The sequence below is a fragment of the Lepisosteus oculatus genome, chromosome 11, assembly GCF_040954835.1.
Source record: "Lepisosteus oculatus isolate fLepOcu1 chromosome 11, fLepOcu1.hap2, whole genome shotgun sequence".
Classification (NCBI taxonomy): Eukaryota; Metazoa; Chordata; class Actinopteri; order Semionotiformes; family Lepisosteidae; genus Lepisosteus; species Lepisosteus oculatus.
This window is the reverse complement of record NC_090706.1, coordinates 17845041-17864620: the sequence shown is the minus strand read 5'-3', so window position 1 is coordinate 17864620 and position 19580 is coordinate 17845041. Positions and strand designations below refer to the sequence as shown.

At 44.6% G+C, this 19580-nt stretch overlaps 2 protein-coding genes across 2 annotated transcripts in view; one reads left to right on the top strand and one right to left on the bottom strand.

The window, feature by feature from the left end:
• farsa (phenylalanyl-tRNA synthetase subunit alpha) overlaps window positions 1-8830 on the top strand; it is a 29918-nt gene extending 21088 nt beyond the window's left edge. The window contains exons 11-13 of the mRNA XM_069195875.1: window positions 1574-1651; window positions 5511-5625; window positions 7958-8830. Of these exons, the coding sequence (XP_069051976.1) occupies window positions 1574-1651; window positions 5511-5625; window positions 7958-8063 (299 nt within the window). The 3' untranslated portion in view covers window positions 8064-8830. The remainder of the gene's footprint in view (window positions 1-1573; window positions 1652-5510; window positions 5626-7957) is intronic.
• Window positions 8831-8866: 36 nt separating this feature from the next.
• LOC138241864 (uncharacterized) lies at window positions 8867-16396 on the bottom strand. The gene is made up of 3 exons (XM_069195876.1): window positions 16062-16396; window positions 15278-15693; window positions 8867-12475 (listed from the first exon to the last, which is right to left on the bottom strand). The coding sequence occupies exons 2-3, from the start codon at window positions 15507-15509 to the stop codon at window positions 12210-12212; spliced, it is 498 nt and encodes a 165-aa protein (XP_069051977.1). The 5' UTR covers window positions 15510-15693; window positions 16062-16396; the 3' UTR covers window positions 8867-12209.
• Window positions 16397-19580: the final 3184 nt, after the last annotated feature.

The window sequence follows — 19580 nt, the reverse complement described above, 5'->3', positions numbered from 1 at the left end:
TTTTTGGATAAGTCTCCGTTAACTTTGCATACCAAGATGGAACAATATTTGCCCATCCCTCTTAAAACTGCTCAAACTAGATGAGGTCTGTTGCGGAGCGGCCACGGACAGCACGTTTGAAGTCTTGCCACAGATTTTCCATGGGATTAAGGTCAGGGCTCCGACTGGGCCACTCGAGGACACATTTTCTTCATTTGAAGGCGTTGTTGCTGTGGCAGTGTGGAATCATTTTGGATCACCGAGGAGGAAGTTTGTCTTGCAACTGGACAGTTTGAGCATTTTGGCAGAGGGTACCGGGTTTTTGTCCAGGGTTGTGCACCATTCATCTTCCCATCAATCCCAACATGATTGCCAGTCCCTGCTACTGAAAAGCATCCCTGTTACATGACGCTACCACTACCACACTTCACAGTGGGGATGGCGCTACTTAGCTGGTGAGCAGTGATTGATTTGCGCCATACATACGGCTCAGCATTCAGGCCCAAAAATTCCACTTTAGTCTTGTCAGACCACAAGACTTTCTGCCACATCTCGGCAGTATCTTCGTTTTGCAGATTCTTTGTAGGCAAAGGTCTGTTTTTTTCAGCCAGGGTGTCTTCTTTGCAATGCCTTGGAGATTGTTGACCCATGTACATTATCTTCCATTGCAGCCACCGACCTCTGTAGCTCATTCAGTGTCACAGTTGGCCTCGCAGTAGATTCTCTGATAAGTGCCCTTCTTGTGTGGCAGCTAGGTTTAGCTTGCACTTCTGTACACTGAACTGCACTGAGCTTCGAGCGATGTTCAGTGCCTTGACAGTGGTCTTGTACCCTTTCCCAGATTTGTGCGTCTCTATAATCATATCGCCGCCTTGTTTAGAATGCTCCTTTGTCTTCATTTTGAGTCTTTGTTTCTCTCAAAGAGAGAGGGATATTTATATTTACAAAAAAGCTGACAGCAGGTGACCCACTAATTTCTTACAAAGGAGGAGCCAGTCAATACATTGTGTGACTTTTGGGGTAATGTATTGCACCTGCTCCAATTACAGCTTGCAATTACAAGGGGTGGGAATGCTTTTTAAATGTAATAATTTCTGTTTTTCTTTTTTAGTACATTTTGGAAAGGTTTTGGAACATTTATTTTGTGGATCAGTTCCCAAAAGTCCTACTTCAGGCTATTTCAAATTCAGAATCTGTAGCTAGAAAATGTGAAAAATGTGTTGAGGGGTGAATACTTTTTCAAGGCACTGTAATTAAGTGAATTCTTCATTTGTCTTTATAATTCTTAAGCTAATGAAGCAAGCATTTAAAGAGCTGGTCATGCCAAGACCTTACAGGGTCCTAGATTGGATAGTTCAGTATCTGACAGCAGGAGCTTGCACCATCCAGATGAGAATGCCACGCCCTCTACTCATCAGCATTGGTGTCTGGTCTGGGCTTCACGGAATATTGAATGTGAGGTGTAGATTTACTTCAGGTGGTACATGCATAGTGAATAATTAGGTATCAGATTGTGAAGGTGTTCTTCTAAATCTGAGCCTGGATGAGTGCAGAGGGAGCAGTTTCAATGTTTCCCTTGTGCCTCTCTTCTCAGGGATCACCAAACTGCGCTTCAAGCCAGCCTACAATCCCTACACTGAGCCCAGCATGGAGGTCTTCAGCTACCATGAAGGTAAGAGACTGGGGATGGAGAACATCATAGTTATGCCGTGCCCTACTTGTCGGACGTGATCCCCACTGAACGTCTGTAGGATGAGCCAGGACAGTATTGGGCATCTAGGATTAAGAGACCAGCGAACAGGCACGTGTCTCCAGGCTCTTGTGGAAGAACGTGACCGAATCCCACAGAACAGCATCTGCTGCTCCCTGTAAAGTCTGTATCGCAGGCATGCAGCTTGTGTGGCTTCCAGCAATGGCCAAGAACACAGCTGGACTGTAGCTTTCAGGGCTGATGGCATCTTGATCTTTCTTATTGGTTGTAAAGCGTCTGTATAAGGAAGTTACCAGTGTTGCATCTCTTCAGTAAAATATTAGTGCCCCTTCTGCAAAAACTGCGGAGCGGTGGCTCTGTGGCTCTGTGGCTAAGGATCTGCTCCTGTGGCTGGAAGGTTGCCAGTTCAAATCCCGCAGCCGGCAGAGAAATCCCACTCTGTTGGGCCCCTGAGCAACAGAGCCCCTAAGGCCCTTAACCCCAACTGCTCCAGGGGCGCTGTACAATGGCTGTCCCTGCGCTCTGACCCCAAGCTTCTCTCCCTGCCTGTGTGTCTGTGTGTCTCATGGAGAGCAAGCTCGGGTATGCGAAAAGACACATTCCCAATGCAAGAAATTGTAAAGGGTTTATGAAGTGTTGTTGTTATATCTTGCGATGGGGAGGTGCACATAACAAAACAAGGTTGCAATAAATTTGAGAAGGTTTTAAAATTCAGGAATATCAATGGTGCCTTATAGGGGTAGGTCAGTTGCTTACGAGTTGTTTCAATTCAGTGAATTTTATACATCATATTTATGACGCATGAAATTAAGAGCTTGTATATTTAAGTTAAAGAGGCACAGGAGCAGTTGGTTCAAAAGGCGGAAGGTCCCGGATGAGTGCAGCCATCACCAGCCAGGGCACTAGATGACTTTGCTTGCATGAGGAGAGAGAATGCGCTGTGTCCTGCAGAAGCTTCAGCCCTCTGTCCACTCTGGGGGTTAGTTTCAGGCTAGGGTGGAAACGCCCCGAACCATCAGTTTAAATTGGCAGTGGAGTGCGCAGTGGGCGGAGGTGTTGCCACTCACTTTGTGGGACCTCGGGGAAAATCGTTTGAATCAGTGCGATTAACTTCATGCTCCGTTGGTCTCTTAAATGGTCTAGTTCTCTAGTGTCCCTTCTGGGGCTCCAGCAGGATGATATTTTTGTTGCTCAGGCCCTGTTGTGAAAAGTTTTTTAAAAAAAAGTCTTCGTACTGATTCACACATTGACTAGCGATAAAAAGAGATCACTTACAGCCTTGGTGGAACAGTGGCGTTTCTGTGAGAAACATTCTCACTTCCAGACCCAGATGCATCTCGTTACATCTTCTGATGACATTGCTTAACAGTTTTCTCCAGCCCTGCAACTTTTAAACTGCCTGAGTAATAAGATAAATAACTGTGTTATTTAATCGCGGTTATTTATCCAATTACTGATGTGTGTTTAGGAATGGTACATGAAGGTGTGTTGGGTGCATGCTGTTCATGATTGGTTGTATATTTGTATTGTAAGTCTTTTAATATAGGAGCTCACCCAACCAAATCCCATGCAACTAGTTGGTATTGAATTGTGTATTCTCTCTGACCATGGCCTTCAGAATTGATATGGTAACAGGTTAGGTTTATTTCTGTATGGAGTGACTAGTGATTGGCTGGCCAGACAAGGGACATGAACAGTCTCTAAATTCTTTATATCTTCTTTTGTCTGTTCAGACAGGGGGCTGATCACTGTTGTGAGTGCTGTCTCAGAGGCCTCTGAAATTCAAGTGTATATATACTGAACATCTCTTTTTGGGCATAGGAGAAATTTTTGTCTAATAGGAGGTTACTAACCATTAAATAATCGGGAATCCTTTATACTTTATTGAAATCTGTTAGTGGTTTTAGCACCAAAAGCTGTATCATGAACTAGATTTGGCTCAACAACACAAAAATTGTTTTACAGCAGTTAACAATTAACTAGAAAGCATACTGCATGGGAAGCAGGTACACTAAGGAGATAATTTCCCAATTGATTTGAAGTCAATTATAAACAGAACTGCTTTAAAATACGCAAGAAACATTAGTTCTAACAATATACAGTTAAAATCCATATGAATGAAATGTATTCAGCACCTAAAAGCGATCATAATCAACTGTTAATGTATTTTTATGTAATATATGACTAACACTATAGAAATGTACGTGTATGCAGCACGTGAAAATGGTTATGAACAACAGAATAGACAATTTACAAAAATGGCTTGCGATCTAATTAAGCGTTTAATCCATTGGGTATCAAAGAATCCAAAGGGTGGAAAACGCTTCCCTTTTTAAAAGAGCAGTGTTAACCCTTCACGTCTCCTAGAGCTAGAGGCTTTCTCAATCCCACAGGCTTCAGTGTGTGGTTATACAGCACTGGGCTTCGGGGTGTTGTGCAGGGTTAACTGGTTTCTCTAGAGCACTTTCATTCTGCAAGTAAGATCCCCTTTTTTGGGAACTGTTTCCTTATGGTACAGGTCTCCCTCCAACATAGCCAGTACATTGTGTGAATGTCCCTCTTTTGTCACTGATTTGCTTAGAATCTTTGTATTTAACCTCTAGTACTTTAGAGCTGGTCTGTGGGCTGTCCCTGTTTCCAATCCTCCTGGTTTCAGGGCATTCTGGGATGACTTGGAAATGACTGGCTAAAGACAAAAAGTATGTGAGTCAGCTGGGGCTTTTAAAGCATTTGTCTTTTCCTGTTCTGCTCTGTGATTCTGAAAGGTGGCTTATAAGACGAAGGGCTTTGTTTGCACAGCTGTCTCACAGCAGCGGTCAGGCAGCTCCAGACACTTAATTGTATATCCGTTTAGCAGATCGGAGTGGTAAAAGCTGGTCTCGGCAGGGGCCGGCTTGGGACAGCTCCAGGCCAGATGCTGTTGTGAGCGCGCTTTCTTAACTGGCCTTGCCTGAGTAAGCAGTCCGGAGCTCCTCCCACATCTCGCACCCGGGCCAGCACACATATGGTAACCACAGAGGGTTTCCCCGATGAAGAAAAGAATTGGGCTGGCGTGTTCGTCGCCAGAAGCTTGGTGTTTCTTTTCGTTTGGACGTTAAGCGCTTCAAGCTCCCCCTCTCCTCCTGAGCGCAGTCCTGTGCAGCCTGGTGCCTGATCATCTGATTGCCTCGAGGTGTTACTTAACGGAGGCGCCAGTAACATCACAATAAAACTGGGCCACAACAGGAGTTGATTATGGTCTGCGTTTTAAAGTTGTACTGGAAGTGTCAGTGAACTGAATACATTAGCATGCTTTAGCAAACAGTACTGGTTATTATTGGATTTTTACATTTGAAGTTTGAGGGGGTCAGTATATTACTTTTTTATACTGCTAGCATCCCGGCAGAATTCCACAGGGATTCAGGGTGGCAGTAGATTTTGTCTCCTGTTGAATAAATATGAGAACAAAATTGAGGTCTAAGCCACAACAGATTAGGTATATATCATTAGTAATAGAGTGAACTTCCAGGAGACCAGCAATACAAAGACTTTTGTATAGGGAATTGTCCAGGAAGGAACTGTTAAGAATGAATGTCAGTTGTTTGGCAACCAGAAGGATAGTTTAAGCTTGAATTATTTTAAACACACAAAAAGATTAATTATTAAATCTACCAGGTTATTCAGTTGTCTTAAGGTTACTTACACAGTTTTTCTGCACAGTGTAGCTAACGCTGTGCAGTAACAAACAACAATTAATAGATCTTTAAACAATTATTATTGACTCCCCAAGCTCTTTCTGCCTTGTCTGAGTCTTCATGCTGCTGTTCCCTCTCCTTCCCAGGCCTGAAGAAGTGGGTGGAAGTGGGTAACTCAGGGGTTTTCCGACCAGAGATGCTGCTCCCAATGGGGCTCCCTGAGGGAGTCTCCGTCATTGCTTGGGGCCTGTCGCTGGAAAGGTAAGATACCGGAGTGTGGTTTTCGAATTGGGTAGTTGTCCCTAATCATGTCTTTTCCCACACCACGCTTGAGCGCTTTGGGTTGGAGGCTTCACTATTAACTAATGAAGCCAGAGCTGGTAGAAGAAATGTGCTTGTGGTGTTCAACGGAATTGTAAGAAGCTAGGCGTGGTGCCCTGACATCCCTAATGAAAATCTTTCTTCTGCAGTTACTGCACTTTGTTCATAGTCAGCAGCTAATTGCCAGTTATTTGTCTAATCGTGAGTTGTATATCTGTTGGCAGCACTCTTGGTCAAATTCTTGGTTGTTTGAGATCTTTTCCTATTCGGGAAGACAAACGAGGTTTGCAGCTTGCCAGAGACGCTCTTCAGTAATTCTGCTCAAAAGGGGGGGGGACGTGCCCATAAATACTGGCTTCTGCAACCCCAGTGTCTGGGCCTTCTCATCAGTAATGGAAAGTTGCTGTATCACACTAAACTGGGGTGTCCAGCCCTCTTTCTGATTTTCACCCCATTTCGGCTCTGAATGAGCGATAGAAGCTATTAACTGAAGAGCTGCACCAATTGAACAGAATCTCTGCTTTGAAGAGACCTTGGACACCTGTAGACACCCTGGTCCTCCAGAACTGGACCAGAGTTGCTTGCAGTCAATGTCATGCTTACAGCCAACAGCTATATACCTGGCAGCCCACTGGAGCTCACCAGGTGTGAGCCTGGTCAGTACCTGGCTGGGAGACTCCTGGGAAAAACTAAGGTTGCTGCTGGAAGAGGTGTTAGTGGGGTCAGCAGGGGGCATCACCCTGCCATCTGTGGGGATCCTAATGCCCCAGTATAGTGACGGGGACACTGTACTATAAAAAAGAGCCATCCATAAAACCAAGGTCCTGACTCTCTGTGGTCATTAAATATCCCTGGGTGTTTCTTGAAAAGAGTAGGGGTGTTACCCTGGTGTCCTGATCAAATTTCCACCCTGGCCTTTACCATTTATGGCCTCCTAATAATCCCCATTTTTTAACTTGCTTCATTACTCTGCTATCCTTCCCACTGATAGCTGATGTGTGGTGAGCGTTCTGGCGCACTATGGCTGCCGTTGCATCATCCAGGTGGGGCTGCACACGGGTGGTGGTGGAGGGGAGTCCCCATTAGCTGTAAAGCGCTTTGAGTGGAGTGTCCAGAAAAGCGCTATATAAGTGTAAGATATGAATTAATATTATGGGTTAACCCTCCCAATTAGCAAAAAGCCCAACAAAAGCCGATATGATCTGCACGTGTCTTTTTTTCATTTGCAAATCCCGGGACATGTGTCAGAGCCACTGGCTCATTCCAGATGAGCTCTTAGTGATTCATTTCCATCAGTTAAGTCATTATTTCCAAGGGTTCGTCCATTGAGACCAGAAAGGATTATAGTGCATTAGAGGTTGGAGTGGGTGTGAGAAATATTAATATTGAAATAACATTCATATTGAAGGATGCCATAGTTACCAAGGACACCATGGCTTTTGGTAATTCTTTATGCCTGGCTTTCAATTCTAGCAGCATAGAGAGAGAACTGGAATCACAAGGTCGTGCCCTGGCCTCTTGGCTCTGGAAAAGACATGATTGGAGGAGGGGGGACTGCCGGTAATCCAATCAGCACTAATGAGAAGCTCAATCACTAATTGATTTTTAATCCAGGTTGGGGTGGGGGGGGGTGAAAGGGGGGGAGTTCCCTCTGTTCTGTGGTTTAAGCAGATTATCTGAAGCAGCCTCGTCCCCTCCACCTCTTTCTCTCTGCTGCCACATGAGCTAGACAAGCTGTCTGTGGCAGGAATACTCCTTTATTGAATGTGCCTCGGTGGTTTCCACAGGAGCCATTGTCTGCCGGGTCACTCTCTCCAAAAAGAGGGCCTAGGGTCCCCACTCCCATGTGCACATGGTGTCTGCTGGTGTTGGCTTTCTTCCAATCTTCGTGTCTGCTTGTTAAAAATAACAAATGATCCTAAATGTCTCCTGAGTGTTGCCATCCACCTATGCCCGGCAGATTTCTGTAAGAAAGCTTTCTGGAAATCTCCGCCTGGACATTTCTGGAAGCCACCTGCTGTGGCGTCACTCGTGCGTCATAATCAGTTTGTTTGTGTCGTTATCTCTGGCCTGAATCTTATTGGCATGAGGACTACACAAATGGGATGTGTATTTAAAAGTTGGTTCAATAGCCCACCTTGTCTGATTGGAGAATGTGGTGACCTTAATTCTGGGTGGGTGCATTTAAACTGTGAAATCTGCTGTTGCTTGCACATTAGTGTCTTGACATTGCCTGCCGGTCACTCACATTTTTTCATGTTTTTTCTTCTAGACCCACCATGATCAAGTATGGCATCAACAACATCCGCGAGCTGGTGGGCCACAAGGTCAACTTACAGATGGTTTATGACAGCCCAGTGTGCCGACTCGACACCTAAATCCAATCAGGCGTCTGCACGGAAGACCCCTGGTCCACTTTGCCACACTGGGCCAAGGGCTGTCACCTCAGGACCCAATTACCCATGGTTACCACCAAACCTCCACCAACAGGCTCCTCAGACTTTATTTATTAATCTCAGTGGTGTCCCTGCAGGACACAGTCTAGGCAGTGATAGTATGGGACTTGTAGATTCTCTGGTTTAGGTAGGAAATGTTGTAAAGCAGATAAATATATACTGTACTTCTTTTAACAGAGAAACTGCTTCGTCTATGCATTTTATCCAACTCTAGTGACAAACTGTTATACATCGCCTGCTTTTTTTTAAACCACGATCAGAGTTCTTCTTTAGTTAAAAACACTGGTGAGGTTGACTTAATTCCAAAGCATTGTGTACCTACGACATAATCGTGCCTAACTAACATTATGAACTGCTCTGCCCGGGTCTGACAAGTCCTTATAACAGAAACTCACAGTTACCGTCTCTAAAAGGGATCTGTCTCAAGCAGCGTGCTTTGTCTGCTAAAAAATGTTGGTTTGCTCACATGGAGAGTATTTCTCTCAAACACAGCAGGGTATTTTGTTCATGCATATTTTTTCAAAATTCGCCCCACATGTGAACTGTTTTTCTGTATGTTGTGCAACAGAGTGAAACTCTGTGATCATGTTGACCAATCAAGTCATTATAGAGTGCCACTTTTTCAAAACCATACAGAGAGCCCAGCAGGAGAAAAATGCTAGTTGACAAAATAAACGCTCTTTAAGGCATTTTGCTTTTGATTTTTCCTTTATTAGGTCATCACTAAAGCCTGGTTCTAATCTGAGAGTGCTCAGTGGTTTAATTGATTCATACCTTTGACAGAAGGTTTGGGCCTTTTGAAACATTCAGTTCAAGCACTTTCTAACCTTCTCTCCCATCAGTGCTCAGTCTGCATCTGCTCTCTGACCTCCGACCTTAACAGGTAAGGTAGCTGTCATTGTCAGTCAAGATTCCTAAAGGTTTTGTTCCCGCCCAGCAAGGAGTGTGTTGTGTGTGAGTTTCTGTAAGTCTTTTGCTAGGATTGCGAATATGCTGACCAAAAATGAACCAGGATTAATTCTGCCAACAAGCACATTTTACTTTCTTAATACTGACAGTATTATTGACAAAGTACATCACCATGCCCTGGTCCTTTAATTCTATCACTGGCTGCTATGGAAAAGAGGGAGGAAGGAAGAGTAACGTAATTAGCGTTGTCTTCCGAGTTCCATCATAAAGTCTTGTTCCGGTTTCTTTTTAAAGTTAACTGCGGCTTAAAATAGCTAAGGTCAAGGTGGTGAGACCTCGCCTTGATTCTGAAAGAACTGCCCAGTGACTGAAACCAGTACAGTTGAGCCCCTGCAGCACAGATATTGCTGCTTGAAACCGGGCCGTTTTTTCTCCTGCTTCTGACCTTTAACCATTACCAGGAATAAGCAGCTTTCTGGTGCTGGATGAGTTCCTGACCCTTCCAAGAACGGGTATTACACCAGATAAAGCAAGGAGTGATTTATGTTTTTTCTTAAGCCCTCATTTTAACCGAGGCTCCAAAGCAGTTTGTATCTCAATCTCGTTCCTGAACTGTGCCCTAAAGAGAGATTTGACATGATCTCTAAATCATCTTTAAATTGTCTTTTCTTTTTGTTCATTTAGTCAGGAAAGATGCATCACAATTCTTGAGTGGATTTGTTCATCCCCCCCCCCCCCAACATCAGAGTGCCGGATACAGCAGTTTAAAACACATTATTTTGCTGGTTTGCGTGTGTCCTTGATCCGAGCAATCAGTGTGCTCGAAGGATCAGGGAATTTACACTAGAAAATGGCATCTTGTAGAAATAAGGACATACTGAAATTCTGCTGATTTATATGGGTGGTTTTATGAATTTTTATTACACCATCTTCAGCTCTGGAGAAAATGTATTTTTCTTTATTCTTTCTAATTGTTTTAAGTTGTTCTGGTTGCCTTATTTGTTTTGGAGGCATACGAACAGAATGGTACAACTCATTCAGTTGGTTCTTTTAAGAGATCCAAACAAATCAGCATGGATTCTTTGCAACATGTTTCTTACTTTTCTGTAAATTTCCTGGCTCAACCTGAGGATGTGTTAAAAATGTGGACATGTTCTCCCATTTCTGGAAATTGGATGGGAGAATATTGAATTAATTCCAAAGGATGCAACAGAACAACCTCCTGTCTCTTCACACCAGTCTGACACCCTCAAAGGTGTGTGAAATGGACAGGGCCTCTTGATGCAATTGTGGAACAGCTGGGCACTGTGGTACTGTGATTGTAGCCTGGCTCTTGGGTGTCAGTTCAGCTCTCTGAGGTGTCGATTAGACAGCCTATCTTGAGCAGGTATTGTTTGTTGCTGCAGGAGATGACTTTGACTTGGAACATGGTCTTGTAAAAGACCCACACTCTTTCGGGATGATTAAGTCCTTAAGGGTCCTGGTATCATCCAAGGTTGTATTGCACTTTTTTGAGTAATTACTGGCTTAATTGGGCCACTTCTTTCAGCTGGTAATATAGAGACATACAAAGCTATACTGGTTTGCAGCAGTACAGGGCCTGATGCATACGCTCATTCACTCCTCAAACTGTCTTCTCACATGGCTGCCATTCCCAGTTGCTCAGACAAAACCATTAAGACCTGTACAACATTGAAAGACAGTAGTGGTGTGATTGTACATGACAGTTTTACCTTTAATTTTAAAAAAATCTATTGCATCAGAAGGGCAGGTTTGTGTCATTTGAACTGTTCTGGTGAAAATTCTCAGCTGCTGAGCTTTTTTTTTCCGTACTGTTGTTGCCGACTACCTTATGATATCTATCTGTATGGTTCTTGAACGTTTGCATCAGTTACAGTTCAAATGCCATTAAGCTTTTAGAAACAAATTGAAAATCGCATAAAAAGACACCTTACATGAGTACTGCAAATATTTTACACTTACAGGTAGAAAAACAACACTTCGCACTTGGTATTCGTTAGGAGTTTACAAGGTTTTTTTTCCTAAACTACTGGTTACAAGCTGTTTGCTACACTTCAGTACTAAATTCCTGAAATGGCACATCCAAAAAGATCAGATTGCCCAAAGCAGGTAAGTCACACAATGTTGTTGCGAGCCTGCCAGGATCCTTTAAAAGCTGGGCCAGCAGAGATGGAGGTTTTAGGTTTCCCAAGTGCTTTCCGAAAACACTTTGGTTTTCCTTTTCCAAGTCTGGTAGAGCTTTTTCTCTTCTGAGTTCAAATGCAGCGAGTCCTGCGGGTTTTATTTTTGCCAAAAGCAGAATATTGTGCCCCAATTGGTATGGTTTATTCCAGTGGCAGTCAACCACATAGGAGTCCAGGACGGAGAATGTGTGTCGAGAAACAGCAGGTGGGACAGTCAGTGTCTCTGCTCGTAAGAGAGCATGCCCCGGTTTAAAGAGTTTTGATTTAAATCGACTTAATGGTGGTTGTTTTGATTAAAAAGGTCATGTTGATCACAATACATTTGTAACTAATCTACTCCCCCCTCTGCATGCTAAAACGAGCAATAAGCACCTCTTATTAGATGCGTGATGTGCTGCTGTTGCCTCTTGGGTGGCTGTTGCTCAGTGGCTGGTGGCTCCCTCCGCCAGTTCTGTCCTCCCAGATCGCGATCTGACCTCGATGGACACATGCGCTGGTCCTTGACGGCCGAAAAGCAGGCAGTCCCAGGCGAGGGGGTTTCCAGGATTGGTGGGAGGGGGGGCAGGAAGGGAGGGGCGGGGGACTGACTCTTCCTCGGGTGCTTCTGGCCCCTCTCGTGGCGGTTCAGGGGAGTTGAAGTCGAGACTAGCTGTGGCAGATCCCTGAAGGTGGCTATGATTGTTGTTGTTTTGTTTTTGCAGGAAGGTGGAACTAATTGCAGGTGAGTGATCAGGGACATAGTGCACTGAGGCGTGGAGGGGCTGAAGGCAGGTCAGTATGTGTGCTCCCTCACAGTCGAGTCACTCTCCAGGGTGGGGCGCTGGCGAGGATGGACAGCGTGGGGGATGGGGGGGCTTTGGTTGCAGGATCTTGGCTCTGGAGGGCCGCTCGGGGGGCGGAGTCTGGTAGGGGGCGTGTCTACGTGTCCCTGGGTGTGTTCTGTCAGGGGGCGTGTCTACACGTCCCGGGGCAGGGTGAGGCTGCGGGCGGGGCTGTAGGTGGGGCTGTGCAAGGGGAAGAAGGACGGGATGTAGGAGGGCAGGAGGGAGGGGCTGGGCTCAGGGCTGTGGTCCGAGGACACGGGGATCTGGACGTCGTCCTGGTCCCACACATGGAAGGCGTTGGTGTGGGAGGGGGCCAGCGGCGTGGGGATGCGGGTGGGCGTGATGCAGCTGAGATTGTTCTTCTCCAGCTCCTCCTCACTGGGGCCCAGGATGCAGTCTGCAGGGGTGAAGGAGGAGAGGGTTTTGGATGTGTGGCTCTCTTAAGCTTACTGATGTGGTTCTGTCTGCATTGCCTGCATTTCTCTCCTTATGTGCTTTCCAATCTTGCACCATAACTCCTTGGTTCCCACCCCTGGTCCTGGTGGCTCGCACACCTGCGGAGCCTCAGTTGAGCTAACAGTTTGCTCGAGTGGAATATTCACAGTTCCTTTCTGCATCGTTTGGGATTTTTGGTTGCAGAAAAGAAACACTTAAAAGGCAATCATTTGCAAATAACAATAAAACAGCTCAAATGAATCCTACTGTTATGTCAATTAAGGGTTTGATTGTATCGCAGAGTTTGTTTGGCTGGAATGAAACGCAGCAGGTGTGTGGGCAGCACCAGGATTGGCTATCTCTGGCATAAATTACTGTTGTAAAGGACTGTGCATCCTGTCTGTTGAGCCCAACATATTTTCCTACACCAGATGGTTGAGGCAGAAGAACTGAACTTAAAGAAAGAAGTCGTGCAAGCGACCCATTAAAAAGTGCTACAGGTCATAGATGTTTCCCAGTTCTCTCACTGCTCCCTGCTCACCCTGAATACGCAGCCCCTGATACAGGAATGATACTGAACCATCCTGTGGGAGGTACTGTATTTACACCAGGGGCTTGGGGTCTCTGAAGAGTGGGGAATAATATCATCTGATTGGGTTCTGCTCTTCCAGACGTGTACCAAGGTGACCTCAAGCTCTCCTAGTCTCCCACTCTTTTAACGAATCATTGTGGTGTCAGTCTCTGCTGTTCTTTTAAAGCGATTGCTCTATAATCTGTACTTTCCATAAAGAAAGAGTTGTTGGGGGGGGGGGGGGGGTTGTATTTGTCTTGATGATGCAGGTCTTTGTGCGACTGTTGTCTTGCGTAATTCCAGCAGCAGCTGTTTGGATAGGAGTCCCTCACTCTCTGTGAGCTCCTTTTTCCTAGATGGTTTCTGTCTGACAGAGTCAAGCGCTTTTCCTGATTTCGCCCTGCCTACATCCTACATCCTAATCAAATTGTGGTTTTCCAGGGTCCTGTATAGGGGGACAGGACACTGTGTTCCTCTGATCAGGGGTACCCAACTGCAGTCCCGGAGGCCCACAGAGTCTGGAGCTTTGCATTCCTGCTTGGCTCTAAATGAGTCCCTTGAGCTAATTATTGTCCTAACTGGGGTAGTTGGACACCTTTTGGGCAGGTGGTGATTTTGGAATGACTTACAGGACTTGCTGGACTGCAGCTCTCCAGGACTGGAGTTGGTCCAGCACTTATACACCTAGAGACAGTTTGCAAACACTCCTGGAGCAGAGGCTGCCTCCGGAACAATCTTATACAAAGGACTCCAGCTGGACAATCTGTCCCTTAAGGCGGAAGAAAGCCGTTTCATTCAGTTATATGTATTGGCGATTGTTTACTTAGAAGATGACCTTATTCGGGCAACGTTCAAGGAAGACAAAACTTACATTAAGTGTTATCTTTGTACCTTTGTTTCTTATAGCAATACAGGAACCGTTTCAACGGGTACTTCTATTTGTCTCGCCGTTTAGTTTTGCTGGACCTACCTTTATCGTGTTCATTTAAAATATTGTTTTAATTTTTAGCCCGTACATTGTAGACTGAGAGTGCTACAGCGTATTTTGTGTGCAACTGCGAAAACAAACATTAGACGTCCGGGGATTTTCTCTGATTTTTTTTTTAATCTTGAAAAACATCCAGCAGCATGGTTTATTTTTAATGTTTGTTTGTTGTTGAAGGAAATGATTTAGACTTTGCTCCGGGTATCGTATTTAAATTCCCCGCCCCCTAGATAATTTTTTCAGGTCGGTGAGTGATCAAAGATTTATAAAACTATTTAGGACTGTTGTGTTCAACTCTGCTGTGCATTATATATACCTTCTGTTCATTTACTGTAGCCCTGTACTAGAGTCATTATTTTATTCATATAACTCTTCGATATCTGTGTTATTACAGTGGTAAACGTGTGGTCCGCAGACTTTGGTGGTTGATCAAGGGCTTTTAAAATTCGTTCTTGTCCAGAAGACTCGCTCGATGATGTTACCTCAGACTGAGGCTTTTTAAAGTTGAGAGTCTACCTGAACCTACCTGGAAGACCTGCTTTGACTACAACAGGATGATGCATTATCCTCTAAAAATGAGTAGCTAAATGATATACAGTAAATCCGTTGATACATCTCGAAGGATTCCTAGAAGAATCTCCGGAAGACTTCCAGGTCCGCTGTTCTGCGATTCTGTCGCTTAAATTAAGAACAGTTGGCGCAGTCAGACACGTCTATCAGATGATCTCACGACGTACAAACAACAGATATTGGTAGCTATTTCAAATTGCAAAGATGTTTTTTTATATAAATCAAACGCGTTCTTTTAATTGCTTCTAATTTTAAAATGTTTTCATTCTTAAATTACGCTTTTCCATGCAAAAACGCCTCATTTAATTGTTGTGGGTCTTCGTTTACAATGCTAAGCAGTTTATAAATTTAGGATACTTTGTTTTTTTCCAAAGAATATCTATACTAAATCGAAATGTAGTTATAATCTCCGTTTTAATAAATACTTGATTCTTATTTGTAAGATTGGTGGTCTTAAGACACTGTTTTTCAATTCTTAAAGTTAAAGGTTTCCTTGAACTGAAAACTAACCATGACGTCGAGAAGCTGTCTAAAATCCCATATATCACACTTTTTGTGGGGAGTTGTTCAGAACGCGCAATTCATTTTTGTCATCAGGGTAAACCCAGTAATAACCAAGAACAGACCAGTCGAATTACCTGCGAGGTCGTGGGCGAGGTCCTTGATAAGGTGTCCCACGATGGCGTACGCGACAGCCACCACTACCAGAGCGGCCATCAGGAGATAGAGCACCGCTTTAGGCAGTGGGATGAGGTCCCTGGGCGTCGGTTTGTAGTCCTTATACAGCGGGTCGTTGTTGGAGAAGGAGTACTGAAAAGCGTGTCCCGCCTCATCTGTGATGTTGAAACTAGTGATGTTAGCAGAATCCATGGTTTTCCAGCTTTTTGGTTGATATCCTCCGTGGTTCTGTCCTGATTCTTTCAAATTCGTCAATCGTGAAGCGTTTTCCCCCCTCTCCTAGACCTGTTGTACTTTTCAAGCCGCCGGGCTCCTCAACGTGCTCAATGTGTCCTCAATTCCAGCGCTGGCGATGCTTGTTAAAATTATTCTGAAGCTTGGGCGAAAGAAAATAGTAATGAGATGAGCATTTCAACAATGGCAAAGTACTGTAACCATCGTTAATTTTAATGTAGACCTTTCGATTTGCTGGGTACACACGAAGTTCTGTAAAGAGCAACGGCTTAATCCCCTGTGCATACTTATTATAAACGAGAAACATTTAAGATAGTCAGCCCTGCCAAAACATTAAAGACGTTCGTCATCACGAAACCAGCATTCAAATGTCGAGATGAGATTATATCTCCAAACTGGAATATTTCTGGGGTCTATATTTATGGGGAACTAAACGTCCGTTTCACGTTGAATAATGTTCTCCGGAGGTAACTAACGGGAAAAAGTTAGATAAGAATATATAATACGTACCTCGACCATGAATGAACAGAGGTGGCCGGAGAAAAAAATGCACTTTTTTTGCTGGTTTAGTAATAGGTTAGAAAATGTCTCCGTCGAACCCCATATTTGTGTAATAAGTGTCAGCATTACTGAGAAAAATGTCCATTTGAAAGTTCTTTTTCTGATCAAAGTGACGATTTCCAGGTGAGCAGTTTAAGAGATTAGATTTACTGTGGGCGCAGAATAAAAACTCAATTTGATAGCGAAGGTTCCTGCCCAGAAAGTACGGGACCGTGTAAATTCCTCTTCACGCTTCTCATGAGGCTGGGCGGAGCTGTCCTTGGTCCTGACAGGTGCTGGCATAGTTTATAACTCCGGGAAAGGGCAGTGTTTGGTCTTTCTTAAACCGCCTACGTTTCGTGTTGTTAGCGGTTCTCTCACGGCTATTGGTTGCTGGAGATTGAAGTCATTCCCACTCTTGCCCCATGTTTCAAAATCAGTGATTCTGTCACTTGCCTGTGCCTGTGGAGCGAAGCTGCATTTATTACAAAGCGAAATGGATCGCGCAATGTAACTTTATGTGCAAACAGCTTGAAAAAAGAGCTGTGCCTTATAACGATCTAAAACGGAAATAATAAATGACATGTAGAGAACAAAAAAACAAAAGACAAGTATGTGCGGCAGTTGTGCAGTTTTATTACGGTTACATATGGCCACTCGCTTAAGGGCTTGAGGTATCCGGTGTCTGCAAGCGGACACGGTAAGGCACTGAAGATCAAACAACGAATTCGGTCAGGAACTAGCCTGTTTGGTTGGTAGTTCGTTGATCCAAGGATCTCAACCAGCTGTTTATTCAAAGGAATCAGGATACTGGCTTCAACAATATGGCTGGGTAGCTTGTTCCATGCTCCCACCACCCTTTGGGCAAAGAATGTCAGGTGACAAATGGCTCTGCTGTTGGGTGTGTTGAAGGGACATGTCTGCACTGTGTTCTATGTACAGGGGCTGTCTAGGGAGAGCTGTGTTTTAAAGCATTTAGTAATTACAAATTGGATGAGCATATGCTGTAATACAAAATGACAGATTAGAATTCTTAATAAAGACTATAAAATGTAGATCTTACCTTGCCCAAACTGTGATATCTGCATGAACCACATCCTTTTTGCATTCGGCTTGTTCATGACAATATCATCCATCCATTTTCTTACTGCCTTATCCAATTCAGGGTCATAGGGGTTCCAGAGCCTATCCCAGCAAGCATCTGGCACAAGGAAAATTGTCCCTGGAGCCAGATAACCTCCCGGTACATTTTTGCACTGTGGGAGGAAACAGGGGACACCTGGAGGAAACCCATATGAACACGAGGAGAACATACAAACTCGACACAGACTGCACCCAAGGTCTGAAATCGAATCCAGGACCCAGCACAGTGCCACTCTGATGCCCAAACTGATAAGTGGTCATGATGCTAAATCATTGTGATAATGGTTGTTGGAGAGCTTGAGAACCAAGCAAGAAAGACGTAATGGGAATGCATTGTGGTCATGAGCTGTGAGACTATCCCTTTCATGCAGAGATGAGCCCTAAAAATTGTGCTCGTTTGTATTTGGCCAGGAGGTGAACTGTTGGGAATTTTCTGTGGGGAGACAGGTTGATGGGATGATCAGGGAGAGGGTTGCAAGAATGGTCAATGAGAGGGTGTTCTGGACAGAAAGCTAGGTTACAGCTGGGCTGCAGCCAGAGCCCATTATCATTGACACTAACCCAGAGAACTGTCTGCTCCTAGTTTCAGGAGGAGGCTGATGAAAACATAATATGAGCCCAACTCTTGTCAGTCTCTGTCAGGCACCTGGTGCCAGTCGGGGGGGGGAGTTGTCTGCAGAATGCACCTTCTAGCAGCTCGAGCAGTGCAGCACACATTGCAGAAAGCAGTTTTTTAGCCACAGTGAATGGATGCCCCTTTCTGCTCTGCTGTCCCAACTACTCTGTTCAGTCCCCATCCTGACTAGGACTGGAAATGAGGAATTCCGAAATTAATAATCTCCGTCTTCTCCTATTTGCTTAAGGTATTTAAAGTTTATGAAATCCCCATCTCGACCTACAGAATTTAGAATGATCTTGCGTAGTTACAGATGGCTATGTGTGTCTCATATTGTGTGGCACACAGCTCTTTGCATAAAGAAGTGCCACTGATTTTAATTCCCAAAGGCATCCTTGTTTAATTGTCAAGGTTTGCACTGTACTGCATGTTCTAGGATGAGCTCAGAATCTGCTCTAAACAGTTCAACCTACTGTTGAATGACCTCATTTTAAAATAAAGATTGGGGTCGAGAAAGCTCTCTGACCTCCCTGTTCAAATGCCCCTTTTTCCTTTCCCTCCTCTTTTCCTCTCTGTAGCTGTCCTATTTTTGTCACGTCTTTTTAATTTTAGCTTGACTTTGTTTATTCCTCCTTGCGCTGTCGTCTGATGACGGGCTGCGCATTGATCGTGGCTGTGACAGTGCCAGCTTCCAGCTCTTAAAATGGAAAGCCTGCGTCTCCTTGGGTTCTCATGTTTTGTTGTATGTTCTTTCAGGGAGACTTCGAACCTGGAGCACTGATGGTTAGCCCTGCATTGCATCAATAATCGCCCGCTGGCTTTCTCCTTTGTTATCAATTGTCCACGTGCTAGAGCAGAGAGACTACGCTCATTAAGAAATGGGGGGGGGCTATAGTCTTTTCTCAGGTTCATGCTGCTTTCTTGCTGTGGCTTAACGGTACAGCCAAAGAGGGTGGCAATGAAAAAATAAACAAGAAATTCAACAACATGTGTAAAGAATAAAATTGTACAAGAATAGTCTTTTAGAAAAAGCGCAAGGGAAGCAAAAACAGAATGAGCAAATATAGGTCCATCTTCTCCCCCCAGCACAGCTCTTGTCTTGCAGAGATATGATCATGCAGGGCTCTTTTATTCTAGTCACTGTAGCAGAAAGTACAGCTGTCTCTGGCAGGAAGGGTGCTGACTTTCCTCCTGTGGCTCATATGTCTGCGGCCAGGCTGTGGTCACTGAGCCTGTAATGCTTCAGCCTATGTCTCTGTCTGGAAGACTGAACTATTCTAGAGTTTGCAGTCCAGTGCCTTTTCCCTCTGTATTGTGCTCCAGTGGGTGGGGAAGTTCTGTTTGTGTTCGAACGCTCCATAGGAAGAAGGAAATGGGGAAAATGAACAAGCGTGCCCAGTTTTGATGGCATCTGCAGAGCTGCCGTAAGGTCTTGTCCCACCCCAGCTGATGATGAAGCCACAACATTTTTAAAAAGCTCGTTAAGTAACTGAAATGTTTAAAAAAATGCAAAAGCGAACCAAGCCTAACCCCGCCCCCCTGTACAGTACTGCTAATATCCTGGTTGGATGGTCTTTCCAGTTAATTTGGTCCATTAGCGTATTTCACCAGCTGTGTCACCAGAGTCATACAACTCTCCCTGTTTTTGAAGCACTTATTTCCTGTCTGCAGTGAGCGAGCACGTCTGGTTGGTAAGATGGTGGTAGCCTGAGTCTGCTGGCTGTGTACTC

Excerpts from the sequence above, each read along its gene's own strand:
- LOC138241864 (XM_069195876.1), bottom strand. The coding sequence starts at position 15,509 with ATGGATTCTGCTAACATCACTAGTTTCAACATCACAGATGAGGCGGGA. Across the intron at positions 12,476-15,277 it reads CCTCGCCCACGACCTCGCAG|ACTGCATCCTGGGCCCCAGT; the intron begins GTAATTCGACTG and ends TCACCCCTGCAG.